General features: G+C 45.4%; 1 protein-coding gene across 8 annotated transcripts in view; it reads right to left on the bottom strand.

Moving 5' to 3' along the window:
- TBC1D16 (TBC1 domain family member 16) overlaps nt 1-21,543 on the bottom strand; it is a 47,133-nt gene that overhangs the window by 10,463 nt on the left and 15,127 nt on the right. For all 8 annotated transcript variants that reach the window (XM_026081989.1, XM_026081988.1, XM_026081993.1 and 5 more), the window contains 9 exons: nt 12,994-13,191; nt 11,999-12,146; nt 10,758-10,925; nt 9,911-10,059; nt 8,967-9,101; nt 7,562-7,748; nt 6,223-6,402; nt 5,086-5,232; nt 400-4,293 (listed from right to left, as the gene is read on the bottom strand). In XM_026081989.1, the coding sequence (XP_025937774.1) occupies nt 4,048-4,293; nt 5,086-5,232; nt 6,223-6,402; nt 7,562-7,748; nt 8,967-9,101; nt 9,911-10,059; nt 10,758-10,925; nt 11,999-12,146; nt 12,994-13,191 (1,558 nt within the window). In that variant the 3' untranslated portion in view covers nt 400-4,047. The remainder of the gene's footprint in view (nt 1-399; nt 4,294-5,085; nt 5,233-6,222; nt 6,403-7,561; nt 7,749-8,966; nt 9,102-9,910; nt 10,060-10,757; nt 10,926-11,998; nt 12,147-12,993; nt 13,192-21,543) is intronic.

The raw sequence follows: 21,543 nt of genomic DNA, 5'->3' as shown, positions 1-21,543 counted from the left end.
ACCACATAGCCTTTACCTGTAACTCTCCCATCTTTAGCATACAGACAGCACAAGCATGGCACAGCTCTGGGGCAGCCTTGGCGAAAGCAGCTTTCCTGGCTTCAAGAGCCTCTCCCCTACCCCCAAAACAACTGCTAGCAAAAGGAAGAGGAATAGTGACTGCTACTGAAAACAGGCACGTGACCATGCTGTATCCCAAAACAGGTTACCTTCTTCCACACCCAACTAAAACCTGAAGGTTTCCCTAACACCAGCATGATTCACGACACAAGACTCTTCCATATCACTCACTCAACCACCACCACCCCATCCAGCAGCTGCTGCAGAGATCCCTCAGCTCCCTGACGAGCAGCCAGGACTCGACCGTCCGTGGGAGCAGACGCACAGCGCCAGTCTTACCTGAGTTGGGAGAGTTTCTTCCCTTGCACCGCTGACGAGTGATGTGGCCAGAGGGGAACACGAAGCGCTGGCAAATCCGCTCACCCCATCCTTCACATAAGCCACTTGTCTCCTGCCGCTCGTTCTTGCTGCTCTCTTGTTATTATTCTCCTAATTTAGCAGTGATAGAGGCTCCTCAGATTGTATTGAACTTTGCGAAATTTCATGCTGGAGGCACGAGCAGTGCTAGGAACACAGAGTACAGRTAAACCCCCAGGTGCTGTTGGGGGAAGACATCTGCCTTTACATGGTAACGGATGCTCAGGTGAGATGCAAGTGTCCAGCTCTCCCCAACGGACAGAGCACTAGGCCAGCTGGCCAGCTGCCCCAGGCTCCCCCCGCCAGACTGCCCGAGACACRGGCGCCTGGTCTGCTCCAGCGGCTCAACATTTCCCTTTGATACAGGATTTAAATAAGCCCAGAAGTTTGTGGATGCCCACTGAGAATTTAATAATGGTATCAAGAGTTAATGAGCAGCCTGACRCTGGAACCAAGTTATTCAGGACAAGACCGTTTCCTGGCAAACAGGAAGCAGCCCAGGTTATTAGCTCTGTCTCTCTATTACTCTGACTATCRTAAAGTGGAATCCAGCGTATTAAAGAAGCTCAAGAAGCTGTCAGTAGTGAACAACAGGACACTGGAGTAGAAAGACACCTGCAATCCACTCTGGCAGCGGGACCCGCAGGTGACATCCGGCACAGGAGAGCTGGCCGGAGGGGTAGGCACTGGTTCTGCAGGTAGACTCCCACACAGCCGAGCATTGCTTCTACGAGAAAAAGCCAGCTTTTTCCCATGCTGGAGAATTCCGGTGCAGAGTCTTTAACTAAACAAATCCTGAGTGATTTCCACATTGCTGAATGGCATTTTAACAGTGGAAAAATAATGCTAAAAATTATCTACTTCATCTCCTCCCATTGTCTTCTATTGGCTGGGAACGATCGTTGCAGCAGAACCAGCTGGGGATCTTCGGGTAGGTGTGTTTGCCGGTTCCTCCTAACTCACCGCAGCACGTGAGCGACCGCCGCGTTGGCCTGGGTTGTGCTGAGCGCGCAGTGCCTGGAAGAGCTGCCCACACGCCCGCGGAGCACCCGGCGAGGCGGCAGCGCCGGCTCAACGCTGACAAACAACCCACGGGTGGTGCAAAGGTCTTGCGGCGATCCCCGTCGCGCACGAGGACGCAGGTGTCGGCAGGTGGTGCCCGGTTGCCATTGCCTCCGTGGGGAGCTGGGGCCTGCCCGTGGGGGCTACCGCGTCGGTCTGCAGGCAGATGGTTCTGGCGTTTTCTAACATGCCATTTTTCTGAAGCTAATTCAGCCACTGCCACTTGGAGCTTGCACCGACAGGAATACACCGAGAGTTTCCAGGCATCCCCCGGCTGAAACCCTGGGCCTGCTGCTCTGCCCAGTGGAGCCCGGTGAGAACAACACGGACCCAACACCCAACAAGTCTCTTTTTTCATACAACTGCAAAAGAACTAGCTCAGGCCGTGGGGTGGTGTCCAGCCAAGTCCAGTTCTGTAGCCCTGACTATAAGGTACAGTGTCCAGCCTGTACAGCAACGTACCACGCAAAAGCCTCACACAAACTTTTATTATTCACTGAAATGTCATAAATCTCAAAGAACTCCCTGCTTCACAGCAAAGCAGCCACCGGCCTTTATATGAGGTGTCACCTCATACAGTCTCAGCACACAACTGCAGCATTAGAGCCCAGTTAACTCTCACAAGCTGGGCTATTTCAGAGGGGTGCACTACGGTGACAGGTTTCACAGTTGCTCTCATCAAGGAGAAGGTTTTCATCCTTCAAATTAAAGGGAGAGACTTCATACAAGTCAGGAGCCAAACTGTTCTTCTGCCACATAAGAGCACTCGTTGGCATGGTGCCTGCAGAAGGTCAAGTCTTCTTCCCCTTACAGAAGTGGCATGCACATTTGGCACCTGGTGGTTTCACATAAGACATCCCAAATGCCAGCCCCACTTCCCAATGGGTACACAGCACACATGCTCCAGGACTGCAGCTGCAAATGGGCTAAGGATAAGACCTTGCAGCAAGGCTTTTAGAAAAATCTGCTTGTCAGATGGAGGCACCTGCTGCAGCAGTCAGCACGAGGATACAGGGTTTTCCACACATGCTAATAATAAAGCAAACATGCCTAACAGACAAAGCTGAAAAGTTAGCATGGACTTCCCACCTTGCCAGACCAAGACACAGTTGTATAAAAGAAGTGGTGTGGTTTACGTGAGAGGGAGCAAGACAACAGTAAAAAGACACCAAGATTTCATACACCATGCAGAAGGAAGCAGCAAAGGCAGTGCAATCCACTTTCACCTCATCTCCTTTTTCATTCTTACAAAGGAGCTATTCTCCAGGCTCTATTTGGCACAAACTTTGGCTCAGGACACACCTTTGGATGCCACTGAATTTGGTTAGGACATTCCGTATTTGGCAACACAACTGTGCTCAGGTCCCAGCTCCACTTCTAGTTGGCATATGTTATAGAAGGTAACAGGAGAAACTTGCTGTCCTCAAAAATAATGCAAGGGAAACTATTGTCAAAGACAGAGCTCAGCAAAAAAGACTGCAACAAATGAAGCTTCATTTCCATCTCGGGAAGGGTAAGAGGGCACATCACTGGTACCAGCTGAAGCATCCAAAGCACAGTTGGAGTGTAGATGCTGCAGCCTATGGTGAAGACAGATAAGGACAGAAAATAACCAGTAGTTGATGAGAGCCAAGGGAAACACATTGGGAAACATACTGGAAACAACAGACTTCTATAAACAAGTGTCTAAAGTCTGCAGTCGTCAGCATAAAGAAGCAGCTTTGCTGCAATATAATGGAGAAGTAAACTTTGAAACATGTCTGTGAAATACCCTGAATACAGAAAAGCAGTGCTTGAAGACCCGTGGCTGCACACTTTCTGTACAAATGGGAAAAAATCATGCCAGCAAGTATACTGTATAAAAAAAGAAAAGGTGAGAGACAGACCTTTAGGTGACCAGTTCTACCTCGCCAACAAATGACATACCCTCCCTGCAATCCCAATAGTTTGCAGTTTTATTTTTGGCAGATATAATCAAAATGATCATCATGGCTTTAGAGAGAAGCCACTAAGCTGCATGTTTTGGTTGAAGCAGAGAGCGCGCGTGTGCAGTATGCTCTGGATGAAGGGACATCACAGAGAGGTCTTGCCACAGCTTTGCTCTCTCCACTTGACCCACAAGTGCTGCCAGCTGTACTTGGCTCTCTTGAGCATTCTCATTTCTCATCAGCGAGTAACACAGTTTTGGTTGCTAACCAGTCCAGTCCAAGAGGCAGAATAACAGGTCCTTGTTAAGATCTAGAAATGCTTCATATTTCTAACCAAATCAAATCAAAAAACGTGCAAAAACTGTTCCTGGTTTGATACATTTCACTCAGGTTCCACTACTTAGTGGAATGGAATTTGCTTCCCCCTGTAAAGAGATTTCATTCCTCTTCCATTCTCCACCTTTCAGTCTTCTCAGGAGTCTTGACAAGCTATTCCGCCATTTTTGTCTTTAACGCTTTTCTCCTATACATATCCTTCCTGCCCTTCCTTCTGCTGCTGCTACGCCCTGTTCCTCTGCAGCTATTTTCGGAAAGCAAAGACGTCCCGTGTTTTCAAGCCTCTCTTGCCTTCACTTCCTGGTTTAGGAGAAGACACTTCCGCCAGTCCCCCATACGGGCAGCTCTCAGACTCCGGGTGATGGCCAGAGCACTCTACAGCGGGGATGAAGCCGCTGTCCCACATTCCTGTCCCACACAGCTTGCACAGGTCATGCAGGCTGCAGGGGATGCAAGGTAACAGGTGGAACTGATAGAGCAGACTTCTTGCCTAGAGGGGAGACAGAGACAAAGTCGTTCACTTATCGCCAGAGGACGAATTTGGGGAGCAGGGGTGGCCAGATGTCCTCCTGTCCTATACTCCGGTTTAGCTCCATTAGAAGAGTCAAAACTTCAGCAGAGGAGCATCCCTCCTGAACCCCGAACCGAAGGTTCAAGTGGAGACGCTGCCAGCAGACAAAATTAGAGACGGTTGTTCTTAGCGCTAAGTTCCTGCATCTCAACATCACAACGCTTTTATTAGCCACAGAGCTGCGGCAGCCCGGGCAGCGCAGCAACAGCCTCATCGCCGCTGCTTGCCAGCGCGTTTCAGGCTGCCAGGCGGAGGGGGAGCCCCGCTGCACGGCTCTGCCGCACGCTCGGCCCTCAGCATCTCTGAGCAAGCTGCCGCTGAGAGGAGCGGGTAGGAGAGGCGGTGCTGTCAGCGGGAACAGGCCAGGGGAACTGCTGCATGCATCACATCACGTGGCCTGCAGTCACTCCCAGAYGGGGATGGATTGGGGACCATGACATGAGGAGGAAAAGCTCTGTCCGCCCTTTCCCCTAAGCATGTGCAAGTTCTGTTATCCCAGCCACACTGTTACCTTCTAAGTCCTCTACAACTACCTCTTCCTTCTGCAGAACTGGTTCCAGGCAAACGCCAGCACCCTGTTCTTCCAGGCTCCAGACAAGCAGGGGGATACAGGAGATGGGGAAGATTTAGCATCGGTCTCTTAATTTTCTCAAGGGTCTGACTCATCTCTTGGACCAGAGACTTGGCCCTCATCCACACACAGGCATTTACCTTCCTGAGTACAAGTTCTCCATTCATGTGCATAGCCAGGTTGCCGAAATGCAGCAGCATCTGGTCAGTGGCCAGCTGTTGTTCAATGACATCATCCCCATAAATCACCACTATGGCCACACAGATAAAGAGGTGGAAATAGTCAGTCTGCAATGAGAAGACGGGCTGGATTACAGCAGGTGGACACAGAGGTCTGACTTAACCTCCCCACCCTCCACACATGTCCTTAGCAGAGATTTTGCTCTAAGTGAGTAATATCTCTTTCCAGCTTTGCCTAGTCACATTCAGAAAGTGAATTACTGGTGAATTCTGAATAACAGCTGAGTCAAAGTCTGTTGCCTTTAAAGCACGGGAGCAAGGTTCGGACCACAGGTTTCAAAGCTGACTAGTGATTTTGGGAAGACATTTTCCAGCTGTTTAAGAGAAGTCTGAACTTCAGAAGTGAATGTTCAGCACTTTCTGAAAAGCCTCTTTTTGAAGCCCAGACATCCCCAGATAGGCGAAATAGGCCTCCATCTTCCTGCTCCATAGATAAACCTCTTTGATAGTTACATACCTGCTGTAATACTTTCAATCATTAACATGCCTGCTCCAAATCTCCCCTAGACATCTCACAGGGACGATTCTGCAGGAAAATGCCCACAAGTAATGACAGCTGCTGAACAAGACTTTTCAGGTGTCAGTGCTGTTGTGCTCACCAAAGTAGGAGAGAAAGGAGCCCTTTCATAGGCAGAATCCGCTCCTTGTCACCCAGCCCTATCGCTACCCGTGCAGGAGACCAGAAAGCCAGGTTCTGCAAATGCTCAGAATACTTGGGGAATTTGGTACTTTTGAGCTGATCGGTCTATGAGCTCCAGAATTCTGTAAGGAGGCAACTCAAGGTGCAATTTGTATCAGTTTTAGTTTCCTTCAAGGTAAGCTGCAGCAAATCAAACCAGAACACCGCTGACAGTAAACCATGCTGTCACAGTCTCAGCTAAGAAAGTACTGTGGGAAAGGGAATACCTGCAATGAAACTTATTCTGGATACATTGCTGCTAACATCCTTTAAGGAAATCCTGCCACGCTTGCTGCGATGGTGAGGATTCAGCAAAGGGCACACTGTTGCCCAGTGTGAGTTGTCTCCAGCTGTCTAACCTGATAGTGAGCCCAGCATGCTTCCCACATGCGCAAAGCCTCAGCATCTGGAAATTCACGTTTAAAACAGAGGAGGATCCAACGGTGACAGAAAAGCATCTGCAGGCCATCCTCTCCCAAGGAAAGCAGGTGCTGGTAGAAGCGTGGGTGCATGAGCCGTAGCAGCTCTCGCAGGTACATCTGGAAAAGATGCTCTCAGCTGAGCCACTGCCTTGTGCACAAGGACTCGYGCTGCCATCACCCACCACACTCTCCATCCCAGGGAGCCCCTCGCACGGCGTGCCCGCTGTGGCTCCAGCGTAACAGGCCGCAGGTCTCTCTCACAAAAAGCTCCCGCTTTACATTTCAGCCTACTCACAGCCTGTTTAACAGAGCACAGCCAGGAGCACACTTGGGTCTATCATTAACAGGCAGAGCTCATAGGCCACCGTGGCTGTTTCACAGGGAAGGAGGGAGAGCGAAAAGCAAATCCCACGACAGCTACGTTGTGAAAAGAAAGAAGAGAGCAGATTCAGGCTGAGGAAGGCAGCATAGAGCTATAGCCTTAAAACCTATCTCTGGCAATATTTCATTTCACTAGACGCTGAGAAATATGGACGTGATTTTGGAAAGTCTGACCATAAAGGTACACTTCAGTGCATAAATCTGTACATTAGCAAACTGCACATCACCAGCAACATCCCATAAGGTCTCCGCCACAAATTCACCACTTCAAATCAGTGGCATCATGACCAGGACAGGATTGTTTGTGTTTAGAATGGATTTTCCAGGATCTTAGTTAGAAAAGAACGGACATTAATGTTGCAATCTGAAATGCTCCTATTTTTAAAAAGATCATGTTATTTTAAGAAACTCTGTCAGGTATATAAAGCTTTTCATTTGGACATCATAAAAAAACTCTATTAATGTTAAGACCTTCAAAAAAGCCCACAGAAAGAGTGCTGCAGCTCAAACACCTCCTCTGCCCCATTCACATTAAATGTCCCAGAATCAGGAAAAGAAACCAACCAATGAGTCTTCGTTGTCTGAAAGAAGTGCAAAGAATAAGCAACCAACATCCTAAATACATCTGATCATAAAAGATTCCTTGCATCAGCATCCTTCAGTGTGGCCAAAGTAACTTTAATCTGACAACTTACTGGCTATAACTGCCTCTAGAGTGCCCCAGTCACCTAGGATTCATTTTATCCATCACAGATTTTATGACTTTGGGATGTGATTCTGTATGCTGGAACTCACAGCAACAGCCTAGGTAACTGCTTCATGGCATTCTTCTAATTTGCCCAGGGAGAAGAGAAGTTAAAGACACGACAAAACTGAGCTCTGCGCTCAGCCTCACCAGCTGTTTCTCCATATCCTCATCCCGGGGTGAGCTGATGAAGATCGTATTCTGCATCAATCCCACAAAGCACCAGAAAGTATCTGACTCATCTAGGACCTCCGCCAGGATTGGGGCAACCAGGTCAGACATCCCTTGGGAGTATCCAGTTGTTGGGTTAAATACTGCATAGTTCAGCAAGATCCTCCTAGAGAAGACATTCAAGTGGAGAGGTGAGATGCAGAGAGGGCACATCACAGCTGAGCTCAGTACTCTTCCCATTCTACCTCCTACTCCCACCACACAGGCTGGGTTAGACAAAGTGCAGAAGAGTAATAGATCACTCCTGCCATCTAAAAGATTAACATGCAATTAMAACCACAGAGGCATGGGATTTATACCACAGACACATGAGATCTTTTGAGCACCTGTAGAGCCTGTTGCATCCCACAGAACTGCTTTCCCTAATTCTATCTAGAAGCATAATAGAGACACGCTAACAGTATATGGAACTGGAATCTCCCATATTCTGGCAGTATGGCCAAAGCACAGACCTAGGATTACAACATTTTGCATCGGTCCAGAGAGGCTCCTGGATGAATGACAAGAATTCTGAATAGCGTAGAGCAGTCTAATACAATGGATTTGAGCAGAACTCCTTAGGCTCCTGTTTTCCAAACTGTGGGCCAGCCCACTGGGAGCAGTGCAGTAGGAACAAGCAACATGGTTCATCTCAGCTATGAAGGCACACCATCCTGTTTTAAGGTGCTTTCACACAAATGGATAATCCCTACTGCAAACATCAGTCCAGCGAGATAAACTCCAGGAGAAAATTTTGCATACACAGACACCAAAATATAAAAAGAAAATAAGAATTTAAAAGGCTAAGGTGACAGAAAACAGAAGGACCCAGGAGAAAGAGGAAATGATGCTTACTCATCAAATCCTGAGGCTCCAAGCCACATTGTTAGACAAAATCCAACTATTTCCTAGGCATACTCCAGTGCCCCAGTGCAGCATTTTCAAGGTCACACATCCATGAAGCAGGCTCTGCAATGCTGGTCCTCCACCCCGTCAGGGAGAACCACAGACCCAAGCAAGTGTCCACGGCCCTGCTACAGCACCCATTACTCTCCCACAGCTGCAGGAGGCTCACACTTCTTATATGCTTACACATACAGGGAAGCTAGGTGATGGGAGCAAGGKTATTATATCAAGAAGCAAATGGCTAAAGAAGCAGCAAAAGCACAGGGCGCAAAGTGCTCGTTTCTGCATCATTTGGTACCGACCACCATCTGCATGATCTTCTGCAGCATTCCTAAGGCAGGGACCTAGGCACCACACTCCCTGGGCCAGAGGGGCTTTCTGAGTTTTCTGTATATTCAGTAGAAAACTTTGTTTGGGAGACTAGAATCAGACACGTTACCTCATAGTTTCCACATTTGGATTGCCCTCCCCACGAAAGAACTGGTTGCTGCGGTCAGTCCTCACGACGTCTTTATCTACTGTGAACTGTACTTTACGCCAGAAATCCTTCTGTTCATCTGGAGTCATTGAAAGTCTGAAAATAGAGCAGCAACGTGAATATGTTGCCACAATGCGAATACGATTGCCACAAAGAACAAACAGCCTTATTTCAGCTTTAGATCCGAGAGAGAAACTAATCTTTCTGCACAGATTTCTCTCATCACCAGAACACCAAACAAGCAGGTCTGTCTAGAACAGCAGACTTTCTACCCAAATGGATTACTAGAAGGAACCTCCTTGATTATAAGTGGGATGATATGATGTGTTTCCTGTGATAAACTGGTCAGGCTCCACTTCAGGAGCAGCCAGACCCTCTGCTCCACACTGGTCCTTGTGGGTGGCACTCCAGAACTCAGCACTCAGTGTTTAGAATATCTCCTAATTAATAATAATATCTTTCCTCAGCTTAAATCTACCCACAACTAGTTTAAAACTCACAGTTCTGCAGCAATCATTTCCTTGAATTAAACCTCCCTTTTTCTTCCCTATTTTTACATCCAAATATATTTATAAAGATGTATAAGATCTCCTTTTCATCTTCAATGTGCTAAACCAAACATGTTAAGCTGCTAGTCTTGCCCGTGAGGTAAGCCTTCTTATGTGGTACAGGCAAGCCTGTTTCAAGAACCCAAGTAACATAACATTTGAGTTATACAGTATTAGCTCCAGATCCTCAAAGTCAGCTATGCCTGATAACACCTCCTTTTCCATCCCTTGCACTTCCATACTCTATCAACTTCTCCTGAAAAGGAGGAGGCAGAGACTCTGTAATTCAGCAGCGGTATTAAAGTCATTTAAGGCCTAAGGAGAGATGAGCAGCAGAGGATGAAGCTGGTCTGTTACCTTTTCTCCTGGATCTCAAAGTATTCTTTCCTCTTCTGTATCCTCAGTGCCTCCCTCTCTTCAGAGGTGGACTCATAGCTGTAGTAGTGCAGCAAAAAGGGCCACACTTCCCCACGGATGGAAATATCARTCCCACCAAAGAAAATGGCCTGGAAGAAGGAGCAAAAGTTATGACTGGTACAGATTTAACATTCCCAAACACAGCAACAAGAAACTGCCTGCTACTGTGCTTTGGTGGCTTTGCAGTTCTTTCCTGACAAGTGACGCCTTGATTCAAGCTCCTGCAATTTGCACATGTTTAGAGGGAAAGTGCTGGCCTTCTATTCCCAGACGAGACACAAATCGGGCTCATTTCAATGTCAATAACCCCCCCTGGAGAGGCTCTATGATTAACGTGTCGTTCTCATGTCACGGCTTAATCCCCAATTCTTGGAGACACTGCATTTCACTGCAAACTTCTCTCTCAGGACTTGGACGCAGTGCTCCCCTGCAATTCCTGAATTATTTCCATACAGTAATCTCAATTTTCCTTTCTTTGATTTGTTCATACTGCATTTTGCAAACACATCTAGCACTGGACACTTTGGTCTACTACTTCCAAAGGGCAGCAGAAGCAGGACGGCTCRCTCTCCCCCGTCAGAAAGGTGCTGTTCCATTATTCTGTCCGCAGCGGACTCATCTGCAGTCCCAGCGAGACCTCCAGCCAAGCACTATAAGCAAGTCTTTATACTCTCAAACACCCAGTGCCTGCCCCAGCAYGAAAGCAAACGATCCCAACTTCCACCTGGGGACTTGCACTCTGTGGCAAGAGGGAACAGATCGGAAGAGCAGCAGCCACCCCTCTCACCTTCTGTAGCTTGTACTCTTCTTCCACCTGTCCAGATTCATTCAAGTGATTGAGCCAGGCAGACACATCGAGACGCTTATACGTGTTCTCCTCTGGATGGGTCTCTGAGGATGGCAACTTGGGACGACGGATAGAGAACTGCATACATGTCTTCTCATCCGTAAGCTGCTGAATGGAGGAAAACAAAAAAACAAAAACAAAACTGGAGGCAGCAGCCCGAGATAGCGGCAGAGTTCAAAACTAGCAGTATTCAGAGCAGGAAAATCTTCTTGCATGGTTCTCTTAGGATTAAGCACCAAGGCACAGTACTTGGGAAGGTCTTTTTTTTTTTTTTGAATTATAACCATTACAATAGCAAGAGCGATTAGAATAATTAAAAATCTGAGTACACACAGAACAGCTTCATCTTGGAAAAATTATTTCCATTCCTCCCCCAATCTTATCCCTGACCTGAAACTGAATTAATGCTGCTTACAGCAAAACTTCACCCTGCCAGGAATGCCTGCAATAAATTACATATGATTGGCCATATACAAAGGGATTGCTGTTAGGCAAGCAGGGAACTGCACTGCCAGGCTCTCTAAGGGCACTCATGATCCCAGTGCAAGACTGCAGCTGACATTTAATTTAAAAATCAAAGGTTGTTCAATGCAAAAAGTGAGCCCATGCGACCATAATAAGAAAAGCAGCAGGGGGCTCTGTGGGAAGGATGGAAATTTAAAAATCACTGTTTCTAATAAGCACATACAGTATCTTAAACAGATAATTAAAGAGCTCTTATCACATTTGTATGTAGATTGAACAAAATATGGCAAGATGCCTTGTCAAAACATTTTCAAATGCAGTGTGCTATGCTTCACAAAATGGATGAAAGACTCCGACAGAATTTCAGACCTAGCACTGTAGATTTCCCAGGCACCTTACACGCCTAAAGCATAGTGCTGACCTGTCTGGTTACCATATCCAGCAAAATAACTACCTAAGCAAGTTTTCTGGATTATCTCCCCCCATATTCCACAAGGAGAACAGGAATGCACGAGGATAAGCAAGTACAACAGAGATCTCGCACCTGACTTGCAGTTGTATCCTAAACAGCATCCAACACGTTGTAGCTTTCTGCCTGACTTGGTGACATGAACTCCTAACTTTATTTCTCCAACACACCGCCCTGGCTAAAAGCATAAACGCGACACATGTACTGAAAAAAATCTGTCTTCACCTCATGAACCTTGCTCGGGTACCTGGTCTTTGAGATGGGTCTCCGTGCAGTACTTCCATTGCTGAAACACCTCAGACAGTTTATCCAGGCCACCATGGTGAAAATGGAAGATCTTGTATTGACTCTCCCTGCTTGCAACAACCAGCTGTCCACAGGTGCACGCCTCATCGCTGCAGGACAAATCAAGGGGGGAGATCAACCCAAATTTATTGCCCCGGGCAACTAGAGGCACAGCAGGAAGGGGGTACATTAGATGAGAAAGGAAAGCAAATTATAAAAAAAGTGTAGCACTAAGTTGTCCCTTAAAACAGGGAGCGGAAATAATTTTATAGCTCAGGACAYGGCCATAATGACCACAGGATCCTTCTGAGTTTGTTTCCCTCAAGAAGCTTCACTCATGCATGGTAACAGCACTCCTTTCCCCTTCCACGATGTGAAGGAATTAAATACTGTCTTCCCTGGAGAACAAAAGGAGCAAGAAATCTATCCCAGAAACAGTGACGCAGTACACAAAGTCAGCTCCTAGGGATGCGTGGACTTGGTTGCACACAGCATTCTCTAAAGAAGTAGGGAGWAAGAGTAAAAACTGAGAGTAAAAAGTGGTTTTAATATCTTTTCTAATAAATTGAAAGTTAATTTAAGAGATTAAGAGCAGTAAGACCCTAGAGAAGCCTGGTGAGGGGCAGGCAATGGAGAAGGTAGTGTAGATAAAGAGATGTTTTCCACACCCCCATGTTATTTTAAATATTTTTTGCAAGACAGCTAAGACCAATATCAGCACCTTCACCTTACTAGGGAAAAAAGTTCCTTTAGACCTCAAAACTGTAATTCAGAGGCTCTCCTTGAGAAGGCTCACACTTGCATTCCTGGAGACAACCATCAGGGAATGACGTCCAAACAGAACTGCGGAAGCCATCTGTCTCCACAGGGCCCAGTTCACACTGATTCAGGGTATGTACAAATATCACTGGGATAAACATCAAAAAYTCTAGAGAACAAAAGTAATTGATATCTTACCTAAAGAAAAGGCGAAGGGACCTCATCTGTCCCAGGTCCACTCTAAAGACACCACAGACCTGTTCTAGGGCAAATACTTTCTGCTGTTCATCCCACCTGGTGTTCTGCGTTTGCCCRTTATTCTCCTGGAACTGGGCGCTGGTGTCCAGGCTAGAAGCAGAGCTGGTCGAGCAGGTCATGCGATTGTCACACGTGTCCCTGCAGACAAGAGCACGGAGGAACAAAACCCGGCAAGACATTAGCCAAAGACTGCGGTTATCTGCAGTAACCGCACATGCCGAAAGCTAAAAATCCTTTGACAGAGCTCCAAGATCAGRATTCAGTGCAGTTTTAAAGAGTCAATAACAAAGAGACCAAATGAGATTACATTATTTTTATCTAAATCAACTCTGTACTTTCTCAGCAAACTATCTGATTTTTGGTCTGCTCTTAAAGTGTGAACAGAACTGGGGAGAGTGAAAACCATCCCCCAAAAACACAGACTTTTGAGATATTTCAAAGCTGGCCCRTGCAAATGGGAACTGAGGAAGGGCCTGACCCCTGCTCCTCCACCGAAGCACAAGGAGCAGTTTGGCGAGCGGGGACAGCAGGCACTCGTCTGCCCTCCCAGCCCATGCCACGGAGCCCGAAGCTGCAGGACTCCTTCGAGCCATCACGCCTCCGAGATTGATGACCCCTTTGGATGGAAGAACCAAGGCCTTTCAAAAAAACATGAGTGCAGTAGCACAGACAGCTAACTCAGCAGCTCCAGCAGCACTTAGCGAATAACTTCCGAAGGAAAAGACTTCTTGCCCCACAGCTCAAGCAAACCTCTTCAGCATGCAGCTCAGCTGCTCAGGGCCTGGCCGGGGACAGGATGAGTGAACGCATTCAAACGGCAGTATTGACTAGGGACCTCATTTGGCAAATTCCCTCTGTAACCAGAAAGATCCAAAGATATTTCCCCTGAACTTGAGTTTCTCATTATTCCTTTGCAAGTGGGCCTGACAAGCCTAGATTCATGTGTGTAAACTTCAGACAAATGGTTTCTGCTTGCAAACTCGAAACTTTGGAGAGTTAAGGAGCGGGAAAGTATACATGAGCTCTTTAACCCACCACAAAGAAAGTGAACCCAACTGTTTTCCAATAAGCTAGGAGCTAACTGTGCCCCAGATATTCATCTCTAAGAGTATCTGGGTTTAGATTAAAAAAACCCATATGCCTGCAACCAGCCCTGATCCCAAAAGGAAAATATCACTGCTTTGAGAATTAAGTGAATCTGAAACTGTGACCCCTTGATTCTTAAAAAGGCCAATACATGTGAACAATCTYAGCGCAAGCTCTGAATGGGTTCCGCTGTGAAATCAGGGTTTGCAAAACAAGGCAAGTAGCAGGTATAAAGACAGCCCCCTGCAATGCCACTTTATGCAATGTTTTCTAATCCGCTTATCTAACAATGTAGGCACTGAACGCTGAAAATCACACACTCAGCATGCATCTGCAGCACACCACATCAGTATGCTTTCCGAGCCTGGCTACAGTGCCTCTTCAACAGGGACGAGCCTTATTTGCAGCATCTCCCAATGGTTCAGGTCATTGCATTCCAATGGACAGGTCTCCGGACATCCCAGTTAGTTGCGGGTTAAATTTTTAACCGAGCTCCTGCGAGCAGCCTGGTTCAAATGTATGACTCAAAACCTTAGCGCCCACACGCATGGGAAACAAATCCCCAAACCCCCTTCTCCAGTTCTGCAGCATTATGTAGATGAGACGAAGTCTGTTATACATTCTACTAAAAGAGCAGGCTTCACTACTCTGTTCAAGAAGTTCTGCTGCTCCATTTTTTCCGAAAGAAAGCATCAAAGCAAAAATTACATTCAAGCCATTCTGAGGTGGAGGTCTCAGAACTGACACGGCAATATCGCCATGYGAGCAGGGATCACGTCTCCAACGACACAGGCAAATTCATTCGAAGAATGATAGCAGTTTTTCTAGGTTAGACACTGGGGTACTTCCAATCTTACAAGCGCAGCTACATATCGTCACCTACACTTGGTGAATTTTTCTACAAAAATTKTACTGGGTTTTGTGAAAAATCAAATGTTATTTTCTGATAAAGCTGCAAAGTGTAACACTTGCCTAAAACACTTGATATCTCACGTTAAGGCAAAAGTACTAGGAGTGCTGKTGCAAGACGCTTGTGCTGGACTGCTTGCAATCAGCAGCTAGTATTTATGAAGCAACACTCAGCAACAGCCACAGCTGGTTACACCGGATTTTCCTGGAACAGATGACTCAAACCAGTTTAAAGACTAAGCAGAGTCAACCAATTTTCTAAAACTCTTGCAAAGATGAACCGGTCAGTAAGACAAAAAGATGGAAAACTGGCTCACTGTGGGGATTATTGTCACGTGGCTCCTTTGTCACAGAGGCCGACGTGCCGTTGTTCAAGTGCATCATATCAAAAGATCAGTGGCAAACATGTGACTGCCAAGAAACGATATTTACTATTAGTGCTTGCTTTGATAGTGAGGAACCGAGTACCTCCCAAGTACAGAATGATATTGCCAGCTGCACTTACTCATACCATATAATCAAAATCTGCTTCAGACACACAATTAGCCACCATAAACTTAGACACTGGAGAACCCAGTCACAAAGGTGCTGACAACAMCGTGTTTTCTGGAACTGTTTCTTCCAGATAAACGTTTACATTCACATTTAGCCACTAGTTACAAGCTTGTACATGCACCCAACAGACACGGAAGCAATCTGACGCAAAACGCGCAAGTGGATTTACCCCTTCCGGACAGCAAAAAGCTAGCAAGTACGAGCCCAGGGTCTCGGAGTGTGCAAGCCAGGGAGATTCCAGTGTTTTTATTGATGTCGAGTATGAAATCTGAAAGAGACATCTGTACACACCGTCTCCTTTACAGAGGTCTACAAACACGGTCCTACACAGTATAAATGCACAGATAATATCACTTTATATATTCTGCATAGTCAGTCACTGTGGTAATCAAGAAAAAAGCTCACCATGTTTAAAATTACCTTTTCCTGTATATATTTGTTGACAAAAGCACTTGAAATGATTCTAAACTGCTGGATTACTTTTTAAAATAGTTTTAATCTTCAGATCATTCTGTACTGAAGTAGTGACAGGCAGGAAGCATGATCAATGTTAATTTTGTGGGGTTTGAGGATTTCTCTAACTATGTACACAAAAGACACACAAGGAAGGAATTCTTCAATTTACTGTTTATCAAAGTCAGATTATTACATGTGTTAGAAGAGGGATTTATGCCAAAGTGTCCTGCAAAAGAAAAGAGATCAAGCACCATAAGAAAAATAGCTGGAGGAACATTCCAGAGAAACTTTAGGTTGTGGGATCCAAGGAAAATAGAGCGCCCACCAGTATGCAACACTTTTTAGCAAAAAAAGAGAACCCAGTGCWATATTCCATGGGAACAAAAGGGAGGGCAAAAAAAAATTAAGGGAGATTAACAAAACCTGAGGCAGGAAACCCATGGACATATTCATAATTCCACTTAAGCCTTTTTTCCTTACTTAAGTCCCATTACTCTTTTGTCTCAAAATACATCTCATTCTTGCTGGTGAGCAAGGTCAGCGGATGATGTATTTTCTCCACTCAGCAATCAATTATAGCAATCAACTATATCTACATTCCATGAAGTTTTGTAGCCCCTAAGAAAGAAAATACTTATATAAGGCAACTCCCCCCTCCTCCCACAATACTACAGATTTCTCATGCTCCAAATCTGAGAACTTCAGCCACACACTACCAGCGAGACTTCCTATGTGCACTAACACTGCACATACTTGGCGACTTACTGTTCAGTCAAAGCATTTGGACACCTACAGCATAAAGAGATAWAAAACCCAATTATTATTTGTGTTATAGAACCAGGGCAGAGACCTGCACCAATTGCATGGGAAGACTATTTCAGCAACAAAGATCCAACAACTCATTTATAACATGATGTGACAAATGTAATTATAAGAGGGAAAGGGGCTGAAGATTACAGCAGCGATGCGGCAGTCACCTGAGCTGTCAGTGTGTGCCACCTGATTCTCATATAGTCTCTTGCAAGAGCCAAACCCACATCAGTTGGCTCTCCATCACCATTGCACTAAAGCACGCCTTCCGTAACAACAGCTTTCCTCATAGCCCAATCTATTCCTGCGTGACGGCTTGTGAAGCATCATTTACAGACAGTAAGTATCATCATAACGTATGAGCATCCGTGTAATGGGAATTACATGCCCCTCTTCCTCCCCAAGGGCTAGCATTTCTCTATTTCTCCACTCTTCCCCACAGGCACTGACCTTCCAGGTTCTTCTTCTTTCCAGCAAGGTGAAAGAGCTCATGGCACCATCAGCTGCCTAAAATGCCTATGACAGCTGCAAATAAATAATCCATCGATAAAAGTTCAAAGCTATCCTGAAATGCCTAAAATTTGAGTGTAGTAACTGTCTGGACAACGGGAAGCACTATCAGACAGCTGGAACCCAAACCTATCGTTCTCATAAAACACGTGTCCCTTACGAGATGCATACACAATGAATTGTGAAACGTGCTGACTTCAGCTACATATGAAAGAAGTGCAAACGAAAACAGATTAGTAATTTGAGATGAAGTATTTTATCAGAATATTTCTGCCTGTTCCAAATAATGCTGCAGAGAAGGACTAGAAGGACACACAAGGAATGGTTGGCATTTCCAGAAGAGCGCGTCCACACAGAACCACGAGTTGATAGGGAAACACTACAGTCGCACAAGCTACTCGCATCTGATTAGCACAGAAGAGTAACTAGGTTAAGAATTGTGTTAAATTCACCCTTTGGCTGAAAATATCTGGAATTTGAATTTCCTCTGCCTCAAAGAACCCATGCAGAATCAATTTACACTGACCTCTGCAAATAGGGAAAAAAGGGATTTAGATACTCTCTCAATTTGGATGAAAGGCTAACCAGAATTTCTTGAGTGTCAAAACATACTCACATAGAAGTATGTCTATACATCTGCAAACAGACGTGGAAACAAATCCAACGATTCTTCCTGTTTAAAAGGGGAATCTGTGAAAAACTGCATAGGACGTTACAGTACAAAGTACATGAATGTCAACATGGACTTTCCGAAAGCCTGTTCCACAGGCTTTCCATTGATCTGTTTGCTTTCAAAACATAAATTTCCCCACGTTGAACTGCACTAAATGCTATTTAGTAGCTAATTAACTTTCTGTGCTGAAAACCTCCTGTAATTGCACTTCTTTCACCTTTTTTAGCCTGCGTCCTCAAGGGAACTGAAGCTGTCCTACGGCATTTGTTCTGCTCATTTCTATCTTACAGGCACAAGTTCCTTCCTGACAACAGACTGCCAATCACAGCTGCAGAGGTCACTGGAGACCAAATTAGGAGCACTCTGCTCCTGACAAACTTGCTTTGCTTAGCTTGCCGTAAAGGGAAAATAAAAGGTTATGAAAAATAATTGTATCCTTTCATGCTCAACACCAGGAAGCAGATTCAACAGCACTTCCAAAAGTCAATGCATCATTGTTAGTTATTCTTCTTATGGCTAATATTATTGACAATATTCAGAGAAGAAGCTGTTTATATCTTAGAAGCATTGGAATCTGTCCCTCCCCCCTACCCAGGAAAAGCCCTAGACCAGGTTTGTGGTTACCGATCGTACAAACGTTGGTCACCTAATCGGCACACGCTGCAGGGAGAGCAGCAACATTTCCATCCATCCTGCTGACCTTGGACCGTAGCAATAAGTTCACGATCACGGACAGGGCTCTGTATTAACATCAACCCCGTGAACACCAGCCTGACAAATAACCCATTTTAACACGTTGAAATGAGGGACTCAGGGAAACCCGATTATGCAGCTTTGCCTTTTGATAGGCGTAATTGGTTTGTCCTTGAGAAATAAAGATCAAGACAATTTGTTGTGTTTTATGAGGATACCGCCGTCCGCTTTCGCGGTACCCTAACTTTGCCTTTTCAGAACGCGCCGAATTACCCAGCTCAGATGGGCAGGGGTAACACGCCGCGGTTATTTACGGCACCGGTTTATCACCCCAAATCTTCTCGTATGGAAGCCAACCCGCGAGGCTGAGCAACCTGCGCTGCAGGACGAGCCCGCTCCGCCACGGCGCTGGGTGCTCCCTTCCTGCCCCAGCGCGACGGAGGCAAGCGGCGGAGCGGGAAGCCTCGCTACACTGGAGGCTTTGTTGCCTCCTAACTCATTCCTCCGAGTCCTCGCGGCCTGAAGGGAAGCGGAGTGATTTCAGCCAGCAATAGGGGGCATTATAAAAACAGCCATGCTCACCTCCAAAGGGTCCCCCCTAACTGCTATAAATTAAACTAAAAGGAAAACCAAATAAACTGAGAATTCTTGAGTTAATTATTTTGAATGTAAATGGGAAAGAAAAAAAAAATCAGAAGTTTGTAGTGAATTAATGTGTGTTTTAATCTTTTATCCAATCAAAGTCTGGAATGCAATATACACATACATATACATTCACTTAAAAGACAAGTAATCTTTTTTTAACAGATTAGACTTCCAGACAGGTGTAGACTACTTAGGTAAAACTGAGGCAAGGTTTTACTCTATGAGTTTTTGTTATAGTTAGGTAGCAAGGGCAGAATTAGCAGTTTGATGCTTATGAATAAAATACACATAGCTCCCGAGAAGCCAAACACAACAAATCATTTAGAGCCGAGCATATGCTGTTCAATGGTGCAAATTTTACCCTCGTTTTAAGGAAGGAAAATATTTCAAAAGCTGAATGGCAGATTTTTATAATCCATACAGAGAAGGGGCACCTCATGCCTAGGCTTTAGCTCATTAATAAATCAATCGAAATGCAACACTTAAAAAAAATTCCTTAGATGGAAAAAGTGATTTCTCAGCAAAGCCCAAAAAAGAATGTTTGCTTTTCAGCCTATTCCAGACTAGAAAAGGGGACCTTTCTTACCAGTGTTTATTTTATTTTTAAAATCAATGGATTATTTTGCTTTTTTCTTTCAGTTCTATCCATGCAAAAATAAAATTCTACACTAATTATGCTAATTACAATCAAGCCTTCAAAACCCCGGTCCCTTGAAAGCCCTGAAGATTACCTTTGTTCTTATATTCTTGGCTCCAAGCAATGAATTGGGAATTTCAGGGGGACTTTTACTGACTGACAAAGTTAACCAACTCCCTGGACTCTGCGCTGCTGCTGACCCAGTATTAGCAGAGCCAACACCACCCAGAGAGAATTTCACTGTTTCCACAATACAATGAGGATTTCCCAAGGGGAGAGCTTTCTTCAAGTAGCAGAAAAGGGAGAGGAAAAAGGAGAGCTGACTAAAAGCATGTTTCAGAGTTATTGTAAATGCTTAATGCTGTTATAATTGCAAGGACTGAGCCAAGAAGACAGAGACTATGCAGATTTATTTGCATATACTGCTGTTGTACTTTTAGAGGGGACATGCTCTTTTATTTTGATCCAGTTAAAGCAATTCTTCCCTCACAAAGCTATGGATACCTGCCAGCATAATTTATCTCCAGTCTCAGTTAGGGTTTCTGGGTGTTACGATAACATAAATAAGTAACAGAAATAATGCAAGAATATCCTGGGAAAAGGCACTTTATTGCAACGCCTCCTAGAGAAAACGGTCACTGTTGTCTTTTGCTCTGCTCCTGCCTATCAAGTTTAACTGCTCTCACAGTTAAACCACAGTCTTCAGGATCTAAAATCCCTGTGCACTAATGCTTATTGGGGAAGAGGAAAACCCATGCTTCCTTAGAAATTCTTTTTTTTTTCCTCTCTCTAGGACAAACCTCACTGTGTAAAGTAATTTTCTATACATAATTTTGTTTCATTATAATTATAGAAAATAGGGATTCTGTTACAGTGTCATTCTTTAGTTGGAATGCACTTATGCTGTTACAAAGATATATAAATTTGCACTTACATCATCAATCAAAATGTTTTCTAAACCAGTTTTACTGAAGTAGTACAGGAGCTGTGGGGAGATGGACTCTAAGTTTCATCAACTAAAAGAGTGAATTATTAATCACACCACTGATATACTTAAAGTATTTCTTAGCAATGGACCTTATTAATAGACTGGCATCAAAAAGAAAAGAAAAAAAAAAACCCAAACCCCATCTCTCTCTGAATTCTCTCCGAATCTGTTCAGACATCCCCCAGGAATCCAACAACTCTTTTGATCCTGGGAAAAGGTTATTTTGCCTAAAAGGCTGGCGCAGAGCAGGAACAGAAAAGCCTCCTAATTTATTCTCGCTTCTAGAACACGCCAAACACGCGGGCAAAGCACTTGTAACATGGAGACTATGGGTGGCCTTCAGGAGACAGACGCTGCGAATTAACATTTCAGATGCGCGACGGGGAGAATAATTAGCGGCCGAACGGGGAAAAGCTATTGTCCGCCCAGCGCTCCGCAGCCTAATTGGCAGCTTCGCCGCCGCGCCGCACCGCTCCGCACCGCCCCGCACCGCAGCGCGGAGCACCCGGGGGGCAGCGCGGGGCGCGG

Source organism: Apteryx rowi, unplaced genomic scaffold, assembly GCF_003343035.1.
Source record: "Apteryx rowi isolate R43461 unplaced genomic scaffold, aptRow1 scaffold_564, whole genome shotgun sequence".
Lineage (NCBI taxonomy): Eukaryota > Metazoa > Chordata > Aves > Apterygiformes > Apterygidae > Apteryx > Apteryx rowi.
Note: the sequence above shows the minus strand (reverse complement) of the source record. Positions and strands in the feature narration are given on the sequence as shown.